General features: G+C 46.8%; 1 protein-coding gene and 1 pseudogene across 3 annotated transcripts in view; one reads left to right on the top strand and one right to left on the bottom strand.

Annotated features, from left to right (window-relative positions):
* The window catches only part of Heg1 (heart development protein with EGF like domains 1), an 83515-nt gene extending 68969 nt beyond the window's left edge, over positions 1-14546 (top strand). For 2 of the 3 annotated variants that reach the window (XM_057763639.1, XM_057763638.1), the window contains 3 exons: positions 3841-3928; positions 6500-6674; positions 9211-14546. In XM_057763639.1, the coding sequence (XP_057619622.1) occupies positions 3841-3928; positions 6500-6674; positions 9211-9360 (413 nt within the window). In that variant the 3' untranslated portion in view covers positions 9361-14546. The remainder of the gene's footprint in view (positions 1-3840; positions 3929-6499; positions 6675-9210) is intronic. The other variant, XM_057763640.1, reaches the window with a different exon arrangement.
* Positions 14547-21352: 6806 nt separating this feature from the next.
* On the bottom strand, positions 21353-22608 carry LOC130872094 (selenide, water dikinase 2-like; annotated as a pseudogene).
* Between the last annotated feature and the right edge of the window lie 3975 nt (positions 22609-26583).

The following is a 26583-nucleotide window of genomic DNA, read 5'->3' as shown; positions in this document are numbered from 1 at the left end:
GAGGCCAGCCTGGTCTACAGAGTGAGTGCCAGGACAGTTACACAGAGAAACCCTGTCTCAAAAAAAAAAAAAAAAAAGAAAGACAGTGATGGTAAAGCATAAATGAAATCTCTCTGTCTTGTTTATTTTTATTATTATTTCCTTTATTTAAAATATTTTAATTAGAATATACACTTCAAGGTTTCATTGTAGCATTTTCAAACATGATTCTTTTATGTTGATTCTTCTGACCCTACGTATCCCCTCCTATTCACTTCCCTATAGCGTCCTTTCCTCACGTCACCTGTGTCTTGTTGCCTCCCCTCGACTTCCCCCACCCATGGTCTCCTTTTTAATACAATGACTCACGCTCACCCACACTCATCTGCATATATATACATTACACAGCTAGGTTCCAGATAGCTGAGTCTGGGTTACTTCACTGTGTCCACAGTGAATGTCTGTAAATGAAAAAGAAAAGGAAGTGTATGACAGTTGACCCCTAAAGGGATAGAAGGGGGGACCAAGCGAGATTTTGTGTATTTAAAAAGTGATCAAGCCAGGTATGATAGCGCACGCTTTTAATTTTAGTACTTGGGAAGTTGGAGCAGGAGGATCATGAGTTTGAGGCCAGCCTGGGCTACATAGTGAGTTCCAAGCCACCCTAGGCTATTTAATCAGTTATTCCTTCCTCCGCTTGCTGTCTGCCTTCTCCTTTCATGTCATCATGTGTGTGTGTGTGTGTATGTGTGTGTGTAGAGAATGCAGATGACAATCATATTTCTGAGCTTGGCTTATTTTACTTAAATGATGTTATCCAGTTCCATCCATTTTCCTGCAAAGTATGTTGTTTTTCAGACAAAGAGGAGCAGCTATAGCCTGCAGCCACTTACAGGGGTCAAATAATGGATATTTGGTTGTTTTGCTGGAAGCTAGAAAAATTAGTGTGATATATAGGATAAATTATAGTTCACTTCTTTTGTTTTTTGAGGCAGGTTCTCACTGTGTTGCCCCAGCTGTCCTGAAACTTGCTATGTAGACCAGACTAGTCTTGAACTCACAGAGATTCACCTGTCTCTGTCTCCCCAGAGCTGGGATTAAAAGCATGTACCAATAAGCCTGGTTTAGATTTTGGTTTTTAGGAACAGAATAAACCAGGTTTGGTAGCACATGACTGCAATCCCAGGCTCAAACAGGAGGATTATTTCAACTTTGAGGTCAACGTGGGCTACATAGTGAGTTCTAGGCTCCTGTGCTATAGGATGAGAACCTGTCTCAAAAAGAAAACAGACAGCAAAGGCAGTGGTGGCACATGTCTTTTATTCTAGCACTCAGGAGGCAGAGGCAGGTGGATCTCTAAGTTTAAGGCCAACCTGGTCTACAGAGCGAGTTCCAGGACAGCCAAGGCTACACAGAGAAACCAAAAATAAACAAACAAACAGAAAACAAACAAAACAAAAGAGGGAAGGCACGTATGGTGACATATGCCCGTATTCCCAGTACTTGAGAGATGGAGGCAGGAGTTCAAGGCCAGCCTTGGCTACGTGAAACCCTGTCCAAAACATAGGGAGGGACAAAGGGAAACCAGATGTGGTCGCTTGTAATCCCAGCACTCCACGTAGATGCTAGCAGCAAGCAGTTCAAGGGCATCCTTGGCTACATGGCAAGTTAGAGAGGTGCCTGGTCTACATGAGACTTCATCTCAAAAGTAAAATAAATAAACGAGCACAGGGAAACGCAGGAGTTTCTTAGAACGGGAACAGCACGATCAGGCTTGCTGTCCAGATGAGATGACAGGAGCTCAGGGCAGAGCTGGTGGGGATGAAGAGCAGGGATGTGGGGCCGGAAAGAGGGCTCAGGGGTTCAGAACACTACCTGCTCTTCCGGAGGACGAGAGTTCAGTTCCCAGCACCCACATGGGGTTGTTCACAGCTACCTGTGGCTCCAGTTCCACAGGATCTGCCACCCTCTTTGCTGGATGGTTAAGAGCACCTGTTGCTCTTCCAGAGGACGCAGGTTCCGTTCCCAGCACCTACACGGTGGCTAGCAGGCATTTGTCACGCCAGGTCCACGGGATCCAATGCCTGATTCTGACCTCCACGGGCGTGCACACGGCATGTATACTTACACTCAGTCATATACCAGTCATACACATACCCATAAAATTAATATTTTTAAAGATGAACATGGATGCAATCCCCAAGAGGTTTGCTTTGTCCTCACTTGTAAGAGGAACCTCTGAACGCATGTATCACGAGGCGAGGGAAGCGAGGGTGCTTCATGTGATTCCTCTATGTTGCAGTACTAATCTTTTTCATAAGAGTCCGGCCTCTTTGCTATTTACTTAAATAAAAGGCTAGATGAAGGGTTCATAGCTTGTCATTTACTGTTCTGCTCATAGCCCTTAATGTAGGCGTTCATCCAGATGGGGCGAGAGCTCTGGCTCTCGACTTTATGAAAATGGCTGCAGAACATTGTTTCAGTGTTTTGTTTTTTTTGTTTGTTTGTTTGTTTTTTTGTTTCTGTTTTTGATTTTTCGAGACAGGGTTTCTCCGTAGCTTTTGGTTCCTGTCCTGGAACTAGCTCTTGTAGACCAGGCTGGCCTCGAACTCACAGATGTTTCAGTCTTATTTTACTTTAGAAGTCTGGTCATCTGGAGCTGGAGAGATGGCTCAGTGTTAAAGAGCACTGTCTGCTCTTGCAGAGGACCTGGGTTCCACTCCCGGCACTTTCTTGGTGGTTTACAACCCTCTGTAACTCCTGTCCCAGGGGATCTGATGTCCTCTCCTGGTCTCCTGGGTCATGCCACAGACAAATAATTGAATAAAACATTGGTAATGAAATTAATTTTTTCGAGGCAGGGTTTCTCTGTGTAGCTCTGGCTGTCCTGGAACTAGCTCTGTAGGCTGGCCTCAAACTCACAGAGATCCAACTGCCTCTGCCTCCTGAGCACTGGGTCAAAGATTTGAGCTACCACCCCCAGCTAAAATAAATTTTAAAAAAAGTTAGTTATTGCCCTTTCATACTAGATCTTGCAACCTGAAGAACAAATTTTAATTGTATTTCACAGGAAAAATAGAATATTTAATATAATTTATAAGAAATAATTTTGCTACATATATATAGATATAAAACCCAATTAATTAGACCTTTCAGCATTATTCTATCAGTGCTAATTTCTGGTAGTTAAATTTATGTCTATGGAGCCCCCTGGGTCCCTGGATTTAACAAACCTGTAATATTTCTTCTGAAATTGAAGAGTTTAACCTGGCTCAGTTCTGTTTTACCAAGTAAGGCCCTAAAACAGAATCTAGCATCTGCTTTTATTTTGTTTTGTTTTGAGACAGGGTTTCTCTGTGTAGCACTGACTGTCCTGGAATTTGCTCTATAAACCAGGCTGGCCTCAAACTCATAGAGATCTGCCTGCCTCTGCCTCCAGTGTGAACCAAGCATCTTTATCTCTATGGTCACCATCAAGATAACAAGTTTTCTGATGTTTAAATTTCAAAGAAGCACTCATCTTAAATGAGAGAGAAAAGGATGAGCGAAATCTCTCAGATCAGTTTGGGGAAACATAATGTTTGCCTGTCTCTTTCATCTGTGGTTCAGTGACATCATCAGGGCTGTCCTACAGGAAGAATTTTAGGGCCACTTTCCTAGAAAAGGCTAAACGGGGGATTCCTCTCAAGACAAGAAAGTGGAACTCTAGCCTTAGAGTTTTCTGGGCCAGAGATCAGGCCTTAGGCGAGAGCAGCCAGGGCCACGCTGACAGAGGTGGGAGCGGGGCGGAAACTCTGATTATTACTCATGACCTCCTGCCAATCCACCCTGTTTGTTTGCCCCTTTGTTTGATGTGTTTAGCCTATCAGCTCATCACCGTGGTGATAGCGGCAGCTGGAGGTGGCCTTCTACTCATCCTGGGCACCGCACTCATTGTTACCTGTTGCAGGTGAGTGACCGAGATCTCGAATTTAAATCCCGCTTTATCAACTGTGCTATACAGAGGGTCAGTGTTTAGCCTTGAACAACGTAGCATTGGGGAGACTGAGGCAGAAGGAATATACCTTGGAGGATGACGACAGCCTGGGGTCCATAGCAAGTTATAGGCAAGCCTGGGCTGCATGATAAAATCCTGTCTCCAAAGAACCAAAAGGTAGTAACACAACCAACTAAATAAAAAGGCGAATTGGATTTTATCGAGATCCAGAACTTTCCAACTCTAGAGCTGAGGATGGGGCTCCATTGGTAGAGTGCTTGCCTAGCACGCGTGAAGCCCTGCGTTTGCTCCCCAGATACACAAAAACTGAGCATGGTGCTGTCCTCTCATGATCCCAGCCCAGAAGGTAAAGGCAGGAGGAATCAATAATTCAAGTTATCCTTAGCTGGGAAGCAGGTGCAAGGCCAGCCAGGCCTACAAAGAGACTGTTTTAAAAAGCAAAACAGCCAGATCTGGGGACACGCATCTCTAATCCCAGCACTCTGGAGACAGAGACACTTGGATCTCCTTGAGTTAAAGGGGAGACTAAATGGAAACACGTCCACACAGGAACTTGGCCTAGTGTGTTCATGGCGAGTCTGTTCCTAAGAGTCCAAAGGGGAAACAATCCCGGGGCCTGTGGACTGGTGAATAAGAAAATCAGATGTGACAGAACTGTCCCCAAGACCCACAGTCAGTCACTGACTGACACATGGGTGAACCTTCAACATCCTATTCTAGGTGAAAGACAGCAACTGCAAAATCATCTGGGCTGCGTTATGAACATGAGTTATTAAAGATCATCTGGGCTGTGATATGATTAATATGCATCTACTAGAGACAGGAAGTAGATTAGCTGGAGTCTAGGGTGGAGGTTAGGTTAGAGATGTTGGAAGGCTGGGGATGGTTGCTATGGGGTAGGTGACGAAGCACCTTTAAAACTGAGAGGGCAGGCACACCACAGTGAATGTGGTAAAAACCATTAAACGAGTAAATCGTATGGTTACGTCAATCGGTTCTCAGATCTGTGTTTATAGAGAGATGCAAAGACGCAGGGAGGGAGGGGGCTGCCTGAGCTATGTCAGCAGCAAAGGCGATGGAGGGGGCCATGGTTTGGATGAATAATGTGACCTTCGCTCCAGGCTTCCTGCGATGGAGTTCTTATGGGAAGGGAAGAGAAAGGGGAAGCTAGATCTCCTTGTCTACAATTACCTGTTCAAGTAAAGGAAAATTACAATCATTGATTTAAACGATATCAAATGGAAAGAATTATGTGTAGGTAACTGATGGAGGGACTTTTCCGAAGTAGCTCGTTATCTTTTTGTGCCCATGATGTAAGGACATTTTAAAGCATCCTTTGCCTCCAGGAAGGCTACCAAGAATAACATGGTAAGCATTATATCCCTCAGGAGTGCGGGCCTCGTGGGATAGCCATTTCTTCTCAGATTGCCATCAGATATAAGCATGCAAGGAAATAAACCGGTTAGGGGCAGTTACATAGAGAAACAAAGCCTGGCAGGCGGAAGGACATAAACCTTGTCTTGGCAGCATTCTCGGTCACGCAATGTAGGCGTTTCTGGAGGGAGCCCAGATTCTTGGCTACTGAAAGGGGAAGACAGCAGTGGGGCCAACCTGTCACCGCACAGTAGTAGCGGGTAGGCTCTGGGCCTGACGGAAGGGCCGGTACTGAAGCCGTGTGCAGGAACTTCAGTTTTACGACGCTGAATCATTTCTGTGCCTTTCCCAGAAACTTAAAGTGCAGGATGTACAATGGCTTTCAGATTCTCTTACTCAGAGTAAATAGAATTAAATATTTCTGATCCTCCACCCACAAGACAGACAGTTGCCCCAACCAGTCCTAGGCAGTGAAACCTCACAGCAGGGTGGGTTCTGGGCCTGCTAAAATGAGAACGTGGAGAGGCTGTAAGCAGGCGGCCCCCATGGAGGTTTTGTGGTTTGTGAGGTTGGAAGTAAAACCCTGGCTGGGGGGTGGAGAGGCCAACCCCATCCCAGGTCTCTAGTAGCTGCAGGTGAACCTCGGGCTAAGCCTCCACGAGTCAGAGCCACCTGAGGCCTGGCTCCCATTCTGGAAACTCAAGAACAGCCTTGATGCTTCACCTGTGTCTACTGACGTTTGGCCACCAGTGAGCTCCTTTCCCCACCACGGTCACCTGTGAACCCTGATTCTTGTGCCCCTGGCCACTCCAGGGCACAGTCCCTCTGCTCCCAGAGGACACTAATAGCTTCTTTGGGGCTGTCTTCATGCTCCGTTTAGGCTTTTGAAGATAGAAAGTCTTTTTGTTTTTGTTTTTTGTTTTTTGTTTGTCTGTTTGGATGGCAGAGGGGACACCTAATGTCAGTTTTAGTGTTTTAGGCATACACTAAATCATCCTAGCATTTCTCTTGGGCAGCCGCATGGAAATACAGAGGCAGTGCCAGGTCTATTTTATGTTGCCAAACACACGAATCAGTCTCGTCACAGAGGCCGTTTTCTGACACAACTTACTGATAGAATTTGTCGCGCATCTTTTTAACATCTCACAGAAAGAGTAAAAATGACATAAGTAAACTCATCTTCAAAAGTGGGGACTTCCAAATGTCCCCATACGCCGAGTACCCCAAGAATCCTCGCTCACAAGAATGGGGCCGAGAAGCCATTGAAATGCACGAGAACGGGAGCACCAAAAACCTCCTGCAGATGACAGACGTGTACTACTCGGTAGGTGTCTGCCCAGCCGGCCACAGGGCCCCAGCCGGCCACAGGCCCCCAGCCACAGGGCCCCAGCTCCTGGCTCCCTATGAAAGCATGGAAGGAGAACACTGACATAAACCTCTCAGGTTCAGTGTACTGACACACAGTTTATTACTCGGGTTTATTATTCAGTCTAACAATGGCCTAGCTGCGCAGTATTTAGCAGTGTGAGTATCAGGGATCCTTTCACAGAGTAAAGTACTGTCAGGGAGTGGGAGTCGTCATCCCTAAACTTGCTTTCCAGAATAGGAACAGAAACTTCGAAGAGGGAAGAAAGAAAGAATGTGGTTTTGGCCCTTTGCCCTTCTCCTGTTTGTTTTGCTATCTCGTATCTCACCTCCTGTGGTTTGTCAGTCAAAACTGGGGCCTGGGAGAGACGTAGCAAGAATGGCTCAATGTCATCTTCACCATGGGGGCTTTAGAAACTCAGTAGATCCCTAATAATTGGCTCCATCCAGCCCTGGACTGCGTCATCGGGGAAGCTGGGAGCATACCTTCAGCTAGTGGCTCTCAACCTTCCTGATGCTGTGACCCTATTTACTACAGTTCCCCATGTGGTGGTGACCCCCAACCATAAAATTATTTATTTTCGGTTCTACTTCTTAACAGTAATATTGCTGCTGTTATGAACTGTATTGTAAATATCTAATACGTGACCCCTATGAAAAGGTTGCTCCACCCACCCCAGGGATCTCGACGACCCCCCCACCCCCCACCCCCGTTGAGAACCACTGCGTGTAGCCCCTCTTCCTGTCCTGTCCCGCGCTGACTCCTATTCGGATCAGTTCAGCTCAGGTCACACCATGTCAGCCGTGAGGAGACACAAATGCAGATATCGGAGCAGAAAAACAAACATGTCAGGTGATTTCTCACCAGTTTGCTGTATGGCAATAAACATGAGACCTTGCCCTGTGGGAACTTAATGGCACTAGACATTTGGCGATAGAAACCAGAATCTCTGGTTGCTATGGGGATGAACCAGGAGGATCAGACTTTGGATGGGAGGGGCCGGTTGGATTCAGTATGATCTTTGAAATTTTTCAGCCAGGAGGAAGAACAAGAAAGGTGGAGAAAATACAGATGGCCATGCCCCCTCCAGTTGAACTCTAGTTCAGCGTCCTGTCTCTGGACAGGCGTGGGTCTTTTCGCTTCTGTCAGGAATTTCTTTTCCCTTCCCCAACTGATGCTGTTCTCAGTGTATCTTAAGCCCACATCCTTTGCTCGGGACTCCTCAGCCCTGCTGTGGTTTGATAATGATAGCAAACAAGCAGGCAGAACCTCGCTGCACATTCCCATGGCATTGTCTTAAATCTACTTAGTCGCTCAGATGAACACTTAGTCAGGGTTTCTGTTGCTGCGACAAAACCCCAAGGCGGGGAGGAACAGGTTCACACTTCCATGTTGCCACATCACCAAAGGAAGTCAGAACACGAACTCAGAGTAGGGCAGGCAGCTGGAAGCAGGAGATAATGCAGAGGTTATGGAGGGCAGCTGCTCATCGTGGCTTGCTCAGCCTGCTTTCTTACAGAACCCAGGAACACTCGCCCAGGGATGATCCTACCCTCAATGGTAGGATCACTTCACTGAGACAATGCCCCACAGCTGGATCTTTGAGAGGCATTTTCCCAGTCAAAGTTCCCTCCTGTCAGGTGACTCTAACTTGTGTGTCAAGCTGACATAAGACTAGGCACAGGCCCTATCTTCTCTTTATGGAAGCCGAACCCAAGTTTACAGCACGAAGCTGTCCCCTGAGTGCCACTGTCCCTCCGTGGGTACAAAGCCGTCCAGGCAGTGGCGCATTGGGCTCTCATAGGTGTCGTGTTTATAATGCACCCTATCTACTGCTTTATTTCTACTAAAAAAAAGCCTTAACCTCTGATGCTGTAATGAGGACTTTCTCGTGGAGCCTGTATTTCCGATATCTGGCCCTACTAAGGTTTTTTAACCCCTTTTTAACATGGACTGAAATCTGCCTCACGTCCATAAAGAGATAAGCTTGTATGCCAGGTCTTGTGACACACGCCTACAATCCCAGCACATGGTAGGAAGAGGCAAGAAGATTGTGGAGGGAGTTAGAGAGATGGCTAGGCAGTTGAGTCCCAGCACCTGTATGGCAGCTCTCAACTGTCTGTAACTCCAGTTCCAGGGAATCGGATGGCCTCTTGGGGTGTCTGTGGGCACCAGGCACACAAACATTCATATATATAAAATAAAATTTAGGAAAAGTAATTAAAATAATTTGTTTAAAAGGAGGAGACTGTGAGTTTCAGGCCCCCAGGAACACATGGCATGACTCCGCCCACCCCACCCCCATCTAAATACATAAACAAACCCGTGGTAGTCCTGCTTCCAGGTGAGCTGTGCTTCGTGCTTCAATATTTCTAGCTAGCCCCAATCTCAATTTATAGCTAGTCCCATCTTAGGTTCATTAAAATGTAAAATCATTTAAACTTATTTAAGTCTGGGAATAAGTAACTTTTATTCTTTTCTCTTTGGCATTCAGCCCACAAATGTAAGGAACCCTGAACTTGAACGCAACGGACTCTACCCGGCCTACACTGGACTGCCCGGATCAAGGCACTCCTGCATTTTCCCGGGACAGTATAACCCATCTTTCATCAGCGATGAGAGCAGGAGGAGAGACTACTTCTGAGTCCAGGAGGGAGAGGGGCCCGTTTCTCTGAGCCACTTCTCCAGACCTCTGGCTCAGGGGACTGCACGGAGAGGGAGCGCCACGCACTAGCTGCTCCCAGGACTCGTCAGAGCCACACTTGAGGGGTATGACCACAGTGGAAGGGGACAGATGGATGCGGAACCGCGGAGCGCTCATTCCGCGCTGTTATCACTGTGAACATGAACGTGGGCCAGTACCGAGTCTCCGAATGTCTGGCGCGTAGAACTGACTTACACAGACGACCACTAGGCGGCATCATTTCCAGGCCCCAGTTTCCCCGTAATTTGCACTTTAATAGATTGGGCAGGGAGGTTTCATTTTTGACTCATTTCCAGGCTGTTTCGGATAGGCCTTCCTTTCCTAGGATACTAATACAGGCCTCAGTTTGGTGATTGACTGGCAGCCAGGTGCTGGCACTTTCGTTTTCCTGCCTGGTGCCTTGTATTAAAGAACAGATGGAGGTAGACACTGCTGTGATCAAGCGATGCTGCAGCCAGGGCATGGAATTTTAAGGTTTCTAGGTTGCCTGTGCTCATTTCCAAGCAAACACCCCAAATGAGAACTTGACCTTTGCAAGGTGCAGCACACGGCTTCCATTTGTTTTCTAAGTCAAGGTGACACGCCTGCTTACGATTTATTGATCTTACTTTTCCCAGCAAGAATGCATCAGGGTAGAATAGTTTTCATTTGGTATCGTTTCATTAGGCGTGCCCAGCTGCCCCTTAGCGAGTCCCAGCAGGCAATATTAGGCCGGTCTTCCGTGTGGTAGGGTGGTTTTGATCTACAAGGGAATGGCGTGGGCGCCTGGGACGCTGACGCCCAGCGTGGAGTTAGAGTCTGCGTGGCCGTAGCAGAAAAGGGAGAGGCGATCTAGTGTGGCGATCTAGTGTGTCGCCACTGTAGTCCCCACAGCAGGATGTGGCAGAGGGCTGGACTGAATAACCTGGCCTGTTTCCTGCATCACCCAGCGTTTTGAGAAGCTGCGGGGTTTCCCCAAGGAAGAACAGGGAGCTAGGAGGGAGTCACAGGTAAGGGTGTGTGCCTTCTGATCTTTGAACCGATAGTGTCCACAAACTCATGGAAATTTTTAACCACTATTTACTCGCTGGAGAGGGAACTTGGTCATTTCTCTCACCCGGTCATCAGTATGTCTGTGTTCTTGTGCAGCGCCCCCTGGAGACAGTCATGGTCCAAATCAGCCTTGGAGAACTAAAGTTTGGCCCTCTAGGGGTCTGAGAGCTTGCTTTGGGGAACGGAAGTTTTGTGTCTTGTTTATTGTATTGTGGTAGGAGCCCTGTGTGTGTGTGTGTGTGTGTGTGTGTGTGTGTGTGTGTGTGTGTGTGTGTGTGTGTGTGTGTGTAGCAGGGGAGGTTCTGTGCCCTGTGGAACTACAGTCATTTATCAGTGTGTGGAATATCCTGGTTTTAGATGAAGAGTTCAAAGCATTGCCCCCCCCTCTGAAGCTGGGAATTCAGGGGTGTATCTTTCTGGAAATGGAACAGCTGTTGGAAATAGATCTGTGTGTGTTTGTTTGGGGTTCTCTGGTTCCTCCAAAATGTATGCAGGTCCCCATCCTGTTTTAAGTGTGCACTGTGTCCCATAGTCTCTACCACTCGGGACCATTAGTCAGGTGCAGTGGATTTTAATCATCAGAATGCGCTCACTAGTACAGAGAATTCTGTTGCTGTTGGCTGATGCATTGGCATCTAGAAGCCATGGGTCTCACCTCTGCCCCACTGTGGAACTGGCAGCTCCGTGTACATTTGTGAGCTCCTGTGCACCACTTGCCTGAGCTCAGGTCCCCTGTGAGGTAGCCTGGTTCTAGCCCTTCCCTCAATGTCCCTGTTTGTCCCCAGCCTTACTGCTGTGAGAAGAGCCAGTGTGGCAGCTGTTCCTAGGCACACTTCTAGTGCCTTCAGCTGGCATCACAGCTGGTGAGCGCCTGTACAGGGCCAGAAGCCTCAAGCCCCAAACAAGGAAATTTTTCAGAAAAAAAAAAATCCTGGAAGGAATCCCAGTGTCCAGAAAAGTGTCCCGTGAATCCAAAAATGCTTGCTGGCTCATGAGTTTGGTCCAAATAGAGTTAATTAAGTGTATTTCATTTTGTTCCTTTTTACTGTGGTAAAAGTGAGAGCGCTGAGCAAGGGTGAATTTATACCGAGTCTACCGTCTCAGGGGTGGGGCTTAAGGTAGAAAGGGTGGAAGAATTTGTAAAAGAGATGGGACTTACCTGGCACTCTCTGCCCACCATGGGAGGAATGCAGTGTCTGGGTGCTCTCCTCCTCGGGGTTACATCCAGATGGAGCATGGAGATAGGACATCAGCAGCCCGTGAGCAGGACAGACAGAATGAACACATGCCTAGACATGCAGACTCTCTGAAGGACACAAGTGCTCACAGTCAGTCCGCACACTCAGAACACATAATTCACATGCGTAGATATGTCGCAGTCCTGCATTTGGGTCCCATGATGAAGGAAGAGGAGATGCTTGTTGCAGAAGAGCCAGGCCAGGCAGAACTTGTCCATCCCTAAGGGGTTCAGGAATAAGAAAAGGGGTGCTTCTGGAATCCAGTCTGAGCTCAGTGTAAATGCCAAGGGGTCTTTTTTTTTTTCATTGCTCCACAAGGCAGCTCATGACACTGGGGCCCATCTCTGAAGAGGATAAGGATAACTAGCGTCATGTGTTCCTATGAGTCTATGCAAGGTATTTGGTGATAGTTGATGATGAGCGTTCAGAGAGGGCCCTGGGGAAGTAGTTCGGATGACAGAGAGCTTGCCTTGCATGTGCGGGCCCTGGGTTTGGTCCTGGGCACCACAGTGTTACACTCCTGTGACCCCAGCCCTCAGAAAGTCAGAACGTCAAGGGTTTCCTGCAGTACATGACACCCATCTCAAAAAGGAAAATATTAATGTGTTTGTAGTTGGCAAGAAGTATATTGGTACGTGGCTTGGGCTGCCAGAAGTGAAAGAGAATGGTCTAGGTGGGTTTTTTGATAGGCATAACCAGACTGAGGCACCCATTTGAGGGCTGCCTGCTTTATTCTCAAAGTGAGGCCATGGCTCCTGCATATTCAATGTGTGAACCTGTAGGAGCTGGGAACGTAGTTGAGTGTCTGGGGTGCCGAAGGAGCTTCCTTATTGGGGAGGTTATTCTTAGAAGCACCTAAGTCTTATTGAGCCAGAACTGGTTGGTGTATGATTGGTGCAGGCAAGCTGCCTGGTGGCATTTTGAGGTCAAAGATGACTATTATGGTCTAAAAGAGGAAGTCGTAAAAGTTGGGCCACAGGAGACTGGCTGACGACCAAGAGTAAAGTCTTCAAAATTGCTGCCTATTCAAGTGTGGAGCTCCAGAGAGGGCACACTAGGGTCACCCCGGCACGTGGCTTTTGAATGCCTCCTTAAGCCACCTTGCCCAGGAGTGACGTGCCAAGGTCTCTGTAACTGTGGGACTGGGCCTAAAGCAGTAAAACTATACAGCCATGTTGTCCTTGGCTACGTGTGCCATAGTACACTCAAAACTAGGGGCTTTACACATTCTAAATTTATCTTGATTTTTTTTTTCTTTGAGACCAAAGCACTTCTTTGGGAAGAAGAATACAAAGTTCTGTGTTTTCGTACTTTATTTAAAACAGCCTGTAATAGCAGAGACATTGTCATCTACCTGAAAGCTTTTGTTTTAGAAAAGGACACACACTTCTTCTTCCTCTTCCTCCTCCTCCTCCTCTTCCCCTTCCTCCTCCTCTTCTTATTCCTCTTCTTCTTCCTCCTCTTCTTCCTCCTCTTTTTTCTCCCCTTCCTCCAGCTCCTCCTCCTTTCCCCCTCCTCCTCTCCCCCTCCTCCTCCTGCTGGAGGATAGGGCCAGGAACCCAGGCCCTGCACGTACCAGGCAAGCACTGTGCCGTGCCGTGAAGCCGCATCACACCCCAGCCCTGTCATTTCTTCTTTCCTAACAGTATCATTCTAAAGTGCTCACCAGTGTGTTAGGAGACAGAAATGCTTTCATAGCTTATTGCTGCGCATGTGTGCTCTTTCTTTTCTCAAATTCCAAAGGGGAAAACAATAGGAACATTAAAGTTAAAATAATTTTAAACTTTTTAAAATAAGTGGTTAAAATAATAGGAACATTAAAGTATTAAATGCCAATCAATTCCTTGTACTTAAGTGTCTCCACAAGATTTCTCTGTGTAACAGCCCTGACTGTCCTGGAACTCGCTCTGTAAACCAGGCTGGCCTCAAACTCACAGACATTCACCTGCCTCTGCTTGAGTGGTGGGGTTAAAGACATGCGCCATCACCACCCAGTGAGGTAACACCTATGTCTGATGGAAGCTTTAGCCCACAGAATAGCCTGTGAAACCAAAGGGAGACCTTTAGGTATGAAGAGAGGCGGGTCCCGGGCTGCACCTGTCACGTGGGCATTTCCAAGGGGCTGCCTGGTCGAGTCGGCTATAATTTTAAATGAAGGGCTTGATGCCCTTGTCCTGAATTGCTGGGAATGGGGTGAGAATAGGAGTGGGGTGGAAGTGGTTTGTCAGGGGAACTGAATGCACTCGCTTGTCTTTGGGCATTACCTAGGCCTGTTCTACAGAGAAAATGACCATTTCACCATGAGTTGCTGTGAGTTGATGTGTGTGTGTGTGTATGTGTGTGTTTGTTGCTGGCCTTACGGTTAAATGGAGATGAAGCTGCAGTACGAACTCCGTTGCCATTGTCCTGGGTTTTGTTCTGTACTCTTTGAAACCTGACACCCACGTTGACTGTGTGAAACCCATCATGAGAATGTTATTTAAAGTTGATTATAATATCGCCTCCACTAATTATTCAGTACTGTAGCAGCAAAGTATTATTTGTAAGAATTCGGTTATTTTTATACTTATATCCACTCTAAGTCTGGCGTTCTAGTCAGCAAAAAAAAAAATTTGATGCAATAAAATTAATATCATTCCCATTGGTTTTCTCTTAAAACAAGCAAATAAGTGTGTAAGAAGTTGTGTTGTGTTTTGTCTTGTTTTTTTACCAACATGTCATTTAAGTAGCTGAAGTGAATAGTGGGCTTCTGGATAGCAGAGAAAGGCCGTGAGTCACCTCTCTGTTCTCAATGCCCGGAAGTGAAGAAACACTGCTGAAGATGATGGGTAAATGGAAGGGTGGGTGGACAGACGGACGGACGGACAGACGGACGGACGGACGGACGGACGGACGGACGGACGGATGGATGGACGGACGAATGGACGGACAGATGGGTAGACCTCCGTAGGTGACAAAGGCCTAATTCAGATATTACATTCTCTCTGTCTCTAAATCGGAGGGTGTAACTAGATCAGACACTGGGCATTTGCTCCATGCCAACTCCTCTTGCCATGGCGATGGGACAGTAGCATGTCTGAGAATCTGTGGAGCTGTAAAATCATAGTGGCCTTGGAATGTGGTTGCCTGACTTATAAAAGTTCACTAAGTATTCATTAGTTGCTTCCATGGATGCCTCTCACACACTTTACAGAGGGAAAAATAAACCCCTTGGCACCAGTGGAGGCTAATAGCCACAGCGTGGGGCATGAGGGCATCGGGTCAGCAGGCTCAATCAGGCTGTAGCTCGTCAAACATTCCTGGATGGCCAGTACCAGCTCTCTCTCCAACCCCTCCCTCCACTCAGCCTCTAGGAAATCACCCCCACTGAGATCTTTACAGGGTCCTGATGTTGGCCCTGACCTGTTCCTGCTCAGCTCAGCCAGACATTGGGAACCATGACAACTGCAGAGTCCCCTACAACTGTATGCATTTAAGGTGTGCCTATGATGTTTGGTATGCACAAGGAACTGGTTCCTGCACAGACAAGGAAATCAATCTGTCATCCCTTGTATATGTTTGTACAGTAACGTCAGATCTTTCAGCAAATACTTAGCATTTAATACACTCTTAACTATACTTTTATGTATCTTAGTTACATTTTTAACCTTCTTTTCTCTGTTCCCTAACCCACCAACCCCTCATCCTCTTTATTGTGACTCTTTCAGACTCCTGTGACTGAGGTCGGGACAGGGGTGGCTTCCAAAGATCCACGTCTTGGAAACTGGGTCTTCATTGTGGCAATTTGGGGAGATGGCAAGACCTTTAATAAGTGGGACTAGGTAAAGAGTCTCAGGTCAGTTAGAGATGTCCCCACAGAGGAGAGATTATGAGACCCCGTTGTCTCTCTTTGTCCTCTAGTTTTGTAATTGTGATCTCTTCCTCACATACAAACTCTTCCACCATGGTGTGACACAGTCAAGAGGGCCATCTCCAAAGCTGGTTCAGTCCATGAGAATGTGTATGTGTGTCAATCCTAGAGAATGTGTGTGTGCGTGCACATGTGTGTGTGCCCCCTTCCCCATCTCCCCTTTATCCTTCCTCTCCCCCCCTTCTCTTCACTTTTTTCACTGTTTGAAATAAGGGCTATCACCAAACCCAGACCCCTCCCACCTCAGTGTCTTGTGCACCAAGATTACAGACTTGGGCCACCCTGCCCGGCAATCTCTTTTGCGTCCATCTTCAGGTCTTTCATAATAGCCGTGAACACACACATATAATGTACACTAATGCATGCATGCAAGGGAGGTCATGCAATATTTATCTTTCTGCCTAGCTTACTTTGCTCACTAAACTATCTCCCCAGTTCCACACGATCTCAAAATAGAGGACCCCTCTCCCTTTCTTTATGCTAAGTAATATTATATATCTATACCAGTTTCTTTAGACATCCATCAATGGGCAGTAAGGTAATTTCTACATCTTGACTAATGCAACATTTTGATAATGGGTTCAAAGCCAAGATAGGAAGCCTTTTGCCCACACATCAGAGCCGGGGGGGGGGGGGCTGCATGTTTAACCCACTTGTGCCTCTGCCTGGCTGAGCCTCTGCCCCAGGATGCAGTTTGCTAGGAAGGAAAGTTCTCCAAGTGTCTTCAGACTCTCAGCCTGAAGACTTCAGCACCCACAGCCATCTGTTTTCCAGCTTGGGGAGCAGATCCTGGGTGTGTGGTGTAATGATCCTCCCGGGCAGAGTCCTCCTGTGTCTGTAGGTAAAAGCCCTGGCAGCTTTTGGCTCTGAAAACGGCATTGTGACATCATGCAACCCTTGGCATGGCAATCAGGAACTTCGGATTAGAAAGACAGAGCCATACCAGGAGTAATGTCTCTGCCGCTTTTTACTGACTTTATCAAATCATCCAGCACCATCCGTTGGTAGGAGGCATTCTTCTACACTTCCCTGCTATTTCTTCACAAATCACCGTGGCAGGCCTGAGTCTACCCCAGTGTCTGAACCTCTGTATCCTGATCGGAGGAATAGGATAATAATTTCTGCCTTAGGAAGTTGCAAAGATTAAAGAACTCGTAGGAAATCATTCTATAACTATCAGGAAATGATACATATTGTTTCTGGTGAACAAGAACCTCCTGTCACCAAAAGAAGGAAGAGACATGGAACCCTGGATGTCACTATTCACTGTCCCTGGTGGCTTGAGCTTGGCCCCCTCACTTCCAAAGCCTCCCCCCATCAACATAAAGGGACCAGTTAGCTCAGAATCATACTGTGAGGACCGACAGCAATGTAGTGATGTCTGATAGTCCATGCTCAGGTCTGGCCCACAGCTAGTAAGCAGTTACTAAAGCAAGGATGGATTAGTGGGTGCATGAATCATAAAAAAAAATAATAAAATGGTGACGTCCCTATAATCCTAGCACACTGGAGGCTGAGGCAGAGGGATGACAGCAAGTTCAAGTACAGCCCGGTCTGAATCCTGAGTCAGAGGACAGATTTGAGGTGCCCAGCAAGGCACCTTTCTCAAAGAGGAGACAAAGGGAGACAGAGAGCGAGAAAGAGAGACTACCAGACTCGTCTAACCTGTGGTCCATGGACCACATACAGGACAGCTACGAATGTGGCCCAGCACACTTGTAGATGAAGCATTGTACTCCAGTGTCCAAAGGTTGGACACCTGTGGCATTGTGGAAGAACTATGCATCACCAAGCACTTAAAAAGAACAGACTAGTCTAACAGGCAGAGATACTGCCACAAGGCTGTTTTTAGTTGAACAAAAAAGAGGAAAGAAAGCTGGGTGGCCTGGAGACATGGTTTAGCAGTCAAGTATGCTCACTGCTCTTGGACCCGGATTCTATTCTCCACACCCACATGACAGATCACAGCTGCTTGTAACTCCAGTTCTACAGGATTGATGCCCTCTTCAGTCTCATTTGGGCTCCTGCACACACATGGTACACATACATAACCAAAAAAAAAATACACAAATATTTTCTTTAACATAAAAGTCTACACACTGAGTCCATCTATAGTACATTCTAGAAAAGATAAAACTGCAGAAAGTAGAAGAGTGATTGACGGGGTGAAAAGGAGATTGTTTTCTTCCAGCCATGTGGTAGCAGGCCCTTCCCCAACCCCTGGAAAGGACCTGCTTTGACTAAAGGCATGGGAATGAAGACGAAATGCGTCACTTCTGAGTGACACTTTAAGAACTGGTATATGGGGCTAGGTGTGGTGGCGTGTGCCTTTAATCCCAGCCCTCGGGAGGCGTGGACAGGTGGATCTCGTGAGTTCAAAGTCAAGCTGAGTACATAGCATGCTGAGACTAACTAATGCCAGAAGCATGTTGCAAAGCTGGCTGGGTTCCAGTACAAAGTAAAAGGCCAAGCCTGGTAGCATAGGCCTGACAGCCTCTCTACTCAGGCGTATGAGGCAGGAGGACCACTGGAGAGCCAGGCTCAGCTATACCGTGAATTCAAGGTTGGCCCAGATAACTTAGTGGAATCCTGTTTCAACATGTAAAGAATTAAAAAGATGTGGAGATTTAGCTTAGTGGCCGTGTGCCTGCCTAATATGCACAAGGCCCTGGCTTCAACTGCCAGTACTTGGCCCAGCACCACGAAAGCAAACCAGAAACGTGCACTTTGTGGTGTGCAGAGCTTTGGGGGCTTTTGAGTAAAAATCACCTCAGTTTGAAACTCTCCAATACTGATCAATAGCCTTGGGGCCTTAATGAATTTCTTAACTAATCTTGCTTTTCACTTACCCATATTAATTTCTAAAACTACTACTATAATTCTTAAGCCAAATTTGAAGCAAGCTTTTTTTTTTAAAATACTGGCCAGGACAATGGACACTGACCAGGTCCATACCTGGGACTCAGCCACAAATTACATCAGTCCAGAACATATAAAGGCAAAACCCACAAGGCTGTGTGCTTCCCACCTTCCTCCAAACGGGAGCAAGATTTGCTGAAGGAAGGCAGGAAGGATTGTATGAGCTGACCTGAGCTCGTGGGAGCTCATGGACTCTGGAGCAACAGTTAGGGAGCCTCCATGGGACCGACCTAGGCCCTTTGCATGTGTGTGACTCTTATGACTCAAGGCCCCTAGCAGTGAGATCAGGACCTGTCCCTGGCGCTTAGCTGGCCTTTGGGAATCTGTTCCCCATCTGGATCACCTCACCCTGCCTTGAGTGCCACGTGGGAAGCGGGGAGGGGACTGGGAGGAGCGAAGGGAGGGGAAAGTGAGGTCGGTATGTAAAAATAAATGAAAAATGTTATTTAAATAAAATTTAAAAAAAACGAATAGAAAAATCTAGAGTGTTGATTCTTCTGATGTTCATTTCTACTTCCGTCATGGATGTTACTCTACACAGTGACCGTCCCCAATAAAGTGGGGATTGTACTGGATGATGCACCACTATTTAATAATCAGTCTATTTTTAGCCTGGTGATAAGAAGGTTAATCAGGAAACAATGTCCTTCCTATCTCTCCAGGTGCTCATTCCCAGTGTGGTGTCTCCTGTTCCTCACCCTGGGATTGGGTGGCTCATACCGTTTTCTTGCCAGTTCCTTTCTAAATTCCTCAGGACCTCCTGTGGTGTTTGTAACCCCTGTAACGCATCACCACCACCCCCCCCACACACACATCACTCACACCCACCCCTCCCCCTCACCCCTCCCCCACAATCCCACACACCCCACATACACACCCCTCCCTCACAATCCCACACACCCCACATACACACCCCACACCCCTCCCCCACAATCCCACACCCCCCCCACACACACCCCACACACCCCACATACACACCCCACACCCCTCCCACACACCCCACAAGCAGATCTCACCTCGCCCATAGTATCAGAGAAGCCCTCTAGCCTTGAATTTGCAGTGCTGCCTGGGCAGGGGAGCCGAATCAGCAGAAGTTATAGTAAATAATATAAAATTGGCAAGGAGTTTTTTTTTTTTTTTTCAAAAGCCAAAATTTGTGCTCAGTTTCAATGCTATCTTGTTGTGAGGAGATAATTTCCCTTCTATTTGTTTTGCTATAGAAGTGCCTGTATTTTATGAATTGTTTCTATCTCTGGGTTTTACATGACGAAAGACGAGAACCAACTCATACAAAGTGTGCTCTGACTTCCAGTTTTGAGCCATGGTATGTGTACCTCTCCACACACAAACAAATAAATGTAAAAGAAAACATTTTACATAGACTGATGCTCTGTGAGTATTTATTAAAGGAGGCATTGGGCTCTTCACTGTGGTTGAAGCAATAGCAATGGGTCTTGGCTTCTGTGAGGGTCAACGTTATGTGTTAAGTATTAATCACTGTGCTTGAGAGGTCTGTGAAACAAAAAGGCCTCTGGTCTGCAAGCCCCTTGCCCAAGGACAGAGTTTCTGAAATGCTGGCAGCAATGGTTCATGGGAGATAACAAGCCACGCGTCTTCACTCCCCTAAACAAGTTTGTGTAGCCAATCTGCACCAGATGTGCTTGATAGAGTGTGGTGAGAGATACGTGGGCAGGAAATATGTCAGGATGTATGCTTGCCTGTGATTGGATGTACAGGGGGTATGCAGGCAGAGAGCACATCAGGATGTATGCTTGCCCCTGATTGGATGTAGGCAGGGGGTATGCAGGCAGAGAGCACATCAGGATGTGTGCTTGCCCGTGATTGGACGTACAGGAGGTATGCAGGCAGAGAGCACATCAGGATGTATGCTTGCCCCTGATTGGATCTCGCAGGAAAGGCAGTGAACTATGGATTTTGCCTTTTTAAGCCCCTGCAAATCATGACTCAGGACCATTTTCTGGGAAACCACAGAGTCCATCAGCCTGGCCAGTATCTAATTAAGGCTTACTTCAGATTTGACTCTAAATTGTGGTAGTGGTCTTATCCCCGGACGGGATTAGCATTCTACAGACTGCCATGTTTTTCTTAATCACATTCCTGATAGCCTTCTTTTGTTTTTTCCAACAAAACCCCTTTTATTTACTTAGCTGTAAGAAATTTTCAGCATAAGATTTTAGTGTATTGATGACCACCAACACCTGGCTCTGAGGCTCGTTCAGCCTCTTCCAGTCCTTAGCCAGAGTTAGAGGAAGAGACATCATTGACAGAGACCAAGTCAGGGGCTGAGGTCTTCCTTCCCTAGCTGGACAAGCTGCTCAACTCTCGTCCAGAACAGGAAAAGAGGCGGTTTCTCAGAAAAATTATTAACGAATTTGACAACAAATCAGCTCTAACAATTTAGACTTATCAATATATTGGGCCAAACTCTAATTTCCTTTTTATGATGCAGTTTATTGTTTTTGTCTGTATATTTGTATTATTAGGATTTGTAATCCTAATAATTTTACTCTCTGTGCAGAAATGAATCAACTCAGTGCAAAGAAAAATTCCTCAACCTAGAATAGTCTCATCTTGCTTTGGGAAAGGGCTTCCTGCTCCTCAGTCACACAACTGATGAACACACATTCCCACCCCCCCAGGGTTACTTCTGGCCCTGGACATACACACAGGCAGCTTCTGATGGAACTAGCAAGGGCACCTGGAGGCACTCACTATGCAGGCAGCCTTTGCAAAGGTCTTAAAATCAACCCTGTCAACAGTCCATGAGCGTGCGGGCTGGTTCTGCTTTCCCAATGACTTCTGCTATTCGACTTTATGAACTAGGCTCAGAGGCTGCCTTGGAATTATCAGGAGCGAGAGCAGCAGTGGCGGCAGCAGTGGTTCCCTGAGGTAGAACCTCAATCACGCGAGACTTGTCAATGATACGGGGCTGGCTGGTTTCCCTTCTACACAACGCCAACGATCCATGCTGGGAAGATTTGATTCTGAACAAAAGCGGGCTGCCTGTTCTCTTGGCAGACAAATCAGGAATCCCCCAGAGGTTTCAGCTGATGTTCCTGGAAGGAGGCCAAAGCGCCCACTGGTTTTGCCACTGGCAGCCATGTTGGCAATGATTGGCAGATTATGAATGACAAAGAACACTTGATTTGTTGTTGTTGTTGTTGTTGTCGTTCGAGGTGCTGAGAATGTCCTAGATGTCCAAAGCCTATGATATCCGTGGCTACCTGGGCATTAGATGGGTGCATCAAGCCGGCAGCAGTTCTGTTTAGTAGCCATATTGAACATAACTTCCTGATAAGCTGGCTCTACTTCTCTGGAAACCACCATCTTGATTTATTCCATTTCTTAGGATTACCCAGCCATGGGCAGGCACTGGCCACAACCTGGGTTCCTCTGGGTTTGGTTAACACCAGCACATCTCCTTCCACAGCACTAACAGGCATTATGAATTCATTTTGCTGACACACCGCAGTGGCAACTCCACCGGGGACAATCCAAGGGCTGTCCACTGTCCACCTGTCACTGCGGTTCCTCCCTCCTCTGCAGCATCAGGAAATCCTTTGATCATGAGCAGTGTTACCTTCTCTCCTTCCTTTTCTTTCATGCTCTGGCTGACACTCAGTGATGCCCATGCGTAGCGGTCACTGAGCACACTGGCACAGGTTATGTGCCATCGTGTAGGGATCTTCCACCAAGAGGTAAAAGAAGTCGGCCGTGTGCACCAGCTACAGGCCGCAGTGCCTCAGGGGAAAGAGGCAAGCGTCCATCCCAATGCTCAGCGAGGGGAGGGCTGAGCTGGGTTCCGGCCTGGCGCCCAGGTCCCCTTCCTGCTCTTGACTCCCCCGACCAAACCCGAGGCAAGTAAGGGCTGCAGCGTGGGCTGCAGTTTGAGCAGGGTTTCCTGGGGGACCTTGCAGCCTAACCCCTTCATGACGGAGAAGCTCGTCAGCAGTCAGTCCCAGTGCCTGAGACTCAAACTCCCAATTGCAGGAGTTCCTTCGGGCAGAAGGAACCCACCTCCACCGGCGCCACCTTGGCCTTTCCACTGGCGCCTGCCACCTCTGCCATCAGACAGCCCAAGGGGTTGGCTGGGCTGACCACAAGGCTCTGGTACCTAGGGGCAGGCAAAGGTTACCCGAGGAGATGGTATGCACTAAGGGCACGTGTGGGACCAGAGGACGCAAGCCACGCTGCCCCTGACAAACTTCTAAGCTATGAAACAGAGAGTCACACTATAAAGAGACAAACATACTAGCGATGTAGTTCAGATGGAGTGCTTGCCTGGGTTCAATTCCCAACACCCCCCAACACACACGCACACACACACACACACACACACACTACTGCATTAGTGATTATTGATACAATAAAGGTTTGTTGATAACTGAAGGTTAGCCTGACAGACAGTTCCTTGGACACCGTGGTCAGTGACAATAGCATTCTCTCATTCTCAACCTGTGTCTCACCCCTTCATTCTGGAGCAATGGCTAGTGGCTTGTAGTAACGTAGGAAATGCCCCTGGATGAACACACGTGGTTGGCTTCTGCTTACAATATTCTCAAGCCTGGTATGGCAGTGCATGCCTGTAGCCCTTGAGAAACCTAAGCAGGAAGATCATGTGTTTAAGTTCAGCCCAGGCTTCAGATTGAGATATCTCAAAAGAATAAGACAACAACAATAAATTATTCTTAGCTGTCCTATGACTATGTCTATAAGTTGGTATTTCCGTGTCTTATGTCTATTAATAGAATGTGTTGTAGGCCTCATAGCAAAGTTCAGGATCCAGGCCTTCCTGCCCCTGTATGCAACTTCTCATTGTTTGTGTGAATAAGGGATGTGGCAATCCAAAGGTAATAAAGTATGGTAGGTATCAATTGACTCATAGAGACTAACGCTAGATATGACTTATCACTCGGCCCCCACTCCCTTCACCTGTAAAGGAAACTGAAAGTCAGAGGAAAGGTGGTACCCCAAGGTTAGATAGCTGTGAGGGATTTTAACAAGACCGAGGGTCTAAATATCCTGCTCATGACACTTTCCAGGGCATGTATCACTTCTGAAAATACACACCAGAAGAACACGAGAGATGCAGAATTCAGGAGGAAGGCTGACCAGCCAGCTCAGCATGGCTGACAGTTGAGGCCGAACTCCATAAGGGAGGCAGAAGGCCCTCCTCATTCTTGAGAAAGCCCGACTGGAGGAGACTAGGCAAATGTCTGGGTGAACTAGAAATGATGTGTTGTGCTGTGCTGTGTGTGCTGTGTGTGCTGTGCTGTGTTGTGTGTGCTGTGCTGTGTTGTGTGTGCTGTGCTGTGTGTGCTGTGTATGCTGTGCTGTGTGAGCTGTGCTGTGCTGTGGTGTGCTGAGCTGTGCTATGCTATACTGTGCTGTGGTGTGCTGTGTGTGCTGTGCTGTGTGTGCTGTGGTGTGCTGTGTTGTGCTGTACTGTGTGTGCTGTGCTGTGTGTGCTGTGTGTGCTGTGCGTGCTGTGTGTGCTATGCTGTGTGTGCTGTGCTGTAGTGTGCTGTGTGTGCTGTGCTGTGTGTGATGTGCTGTAGTGTGCTGTGTGTGCTGTGCTGTGTGTGCTGTGTGTGCTGTGCTATAGTGTGCTGTGGTGTGTGTGCTGTGCTGTGCTGTGGTGTGTGTGCTGTGCTGTGCTGTGGTGTGTGCTGTGCTGTGCTGTTGTGTGCTGTGCTATAGTGTGCTGTGGTGTGTGTACTGTGCTATGGTGTGGTGTGCTATACTATGCTGTGCTGTGCTGTGGTGTGCTGTACTATGCTGTGTGTGCTGTGATGTGATGTGCTATGGTGTGGTGTGCTTTACTGTGCTATACTGTGCTTTGCTGTGCTATACTATGGGGTGCTGTGCTGTGCTGTGGTGAGGAAAGTACAAACCTTGAATCCTGTGGTTAGTGCCAGCTTTGTCATCATACTTCATGTTACTTAGATCTCCAGGACCCGGTTATTTTTTAGTTTATAAAAGCTGGCCAGAACTGGCTGTTCAGAGTTAACTTTCACAATAGACATCATGATATTCATCCCAGCACTAGAAAAGCACTCTGGAAGATAGGTTTGTGTTTAGTTCAACCTAGAAGAGATGGTGACTACTCACTCATTCCTCTGCCAGTCTTCAAGATGCTTTTGAGCAAGGATAGGCTCATACCAGAGGGTAAGAATTCGTCTCCATTGAGCTGAGAGCCTAGAAGATCAAGGATCGACAAGCAATGCTGTAGAAGTTAGTCCGCAGCTGTCTGTTCTTGGAGGGTTCACAAACTAGGATTTAGTATTGCATTTGAAACAGATAAAACAAATAAACAGAACCATATTCTAGAAGACATTTAAAAAACTCTATAGGAGCTAAATTTTCCTCTCTATACGTGACATTAAATTGAGACACAGCCATGGTTTTGTTTGTGTCTGGTTTATGGCTCCTCTTGTACCCTATGCTAACTAGCATCATGCAGTTGTTACAGACTGTATGGTCTGCTCTGATTGCTTTGCCCTGCTACTTGGCACACTGTATATGGTGCAGTTATAACACACCATAAATGCAGTGCATATGGGTGTAACCATGACATTCCATTCTTTCTAAAAAAAAAAAAAAAAAAAAAAAAAAAACAACAAACCTTACAATTGTAGTAAATGTGAAACAAAATGAAAAACATTTTCAAATGTTTCACTTTTAAGTCACAGGACAGATTATTTGAGGATGAGAAGTATGAACATGGAGGTGTGGGGAGAAAGTGTTACTCTGTAGCTCTGCCTAGCTTGGAATTTAGTATTTTAAACCAGGCTGGCCTTGAACTCACAAAGCTCTCCTTGTCTCTGCCTGCTGAGTACTGAGATTATAGGTGTGCGCTATCACACCTAGCTGAATTATTCAGTTAAACAAGGAAGCAAAGCATGGTATGTAGAGGTAAGTTGGAAAAATAGATTGCATTAATATTGACATATCACAATACAAGAAAACAACTGTCAGGACAAAAAGAGAGAACAGTTGAAATAGACTATCTTGTCAGAGTATATTTCTTCAAAAATTTAAATAATGAAAGTAGGACCGAACCAAGCTGGGCTGTAGTGGCGCACACCTTTAATCCTAGCACTCGGGAGGCAAAGGCAGGAGGATCTCTGTGAGTTCGAGACCAGCCTGGTCTACAAAACAGATGCCAGAACAGCTAGAACCATTACACAGAGAAACCCTGTCTCAAAAAAAAAAAAAAAAAAAAACACAAAAAGCCGGGCGATGGTGGCGCACGCCTTTAATCCCAGCACTCGGGAGGCAGAGGCAGGCGGATCTCTGTGAGTTGGAGGCCAGCCTGGTCTACAAGAGCTAGTTCCAGGACAGGCTCCAAAGCCACAGAGAAACCCTGTCTCGAAAAAACAAAACAACAACAACAAAAAAAAAAACACAAAAGAGAGAGAGAAAGAGAGAGACAGAGAGAGAGAGAGAGAGGCTAAAACCTAAGCAAGTGTCTGAGATGCTCACTGTCAGCCCAGCAAGGAGGGCCATGTCAGAACATGTCAATTAAATTGTACTTGATTTAAGCAGCAGAAAAACATACGTGCTGATGTAGGCCAAAAAGGCTTGGTTCTTTTTCTGGCTGCTCAGACCCAAATAATCACACAGAAACTATATTAATTGCAACACTGTTTAGCCAATACTTTAGCAGTATTACTAGCTAACTCTTACATCTTAAATTAACCCATTTCTACTATTTTATATTTTACCATGCCTTGTTTATTAGCTAATTGATGGACAGTCAGGTTTTTGTCTCGGTGGTGGGTGAGGCTTGAGGCTTTGGGTTGATCTGCATTTGTGCTGTCATGAAAGATGCCGCCGTGAGTATTCATGTGTGAGTTTGGTGTGGACATACTTTCGTTTCTCCAGTACCTAACTAGAAACAGAGCTACTGGGCCCAAGAGTGATTCTATGTCTACTTTGGCCTTTCTGAAGCACTGCCGTCTTGATTTCTAGGTTTGGCTGTATGTGTTCCCTTCCCATTCGCTGTGAATCAGAGTTCTCGCTGTTCCATCTCTACCAACA

The sequence above is a fragment of the Chionomys nivalis genome, chromosome 3, assembly GCF_950005125.1.
Source record: "Chionomys nivalis chromosome 3, mChiNiv1.1, whole genome shotgun sequence".
Classification (NCBI taxonomy): domain Eukaryota; kingdom Metazoa; phylum Chordata; class Mammalia; order Rodentia; family Cricetidae; genus Chionomys; species Chionomys nivalis.
The sequence above is the reverse complement of the archived record's forward strand: the minus strand, read 5'-3'. Positions and strand labels throughout refer to the sequence as shown.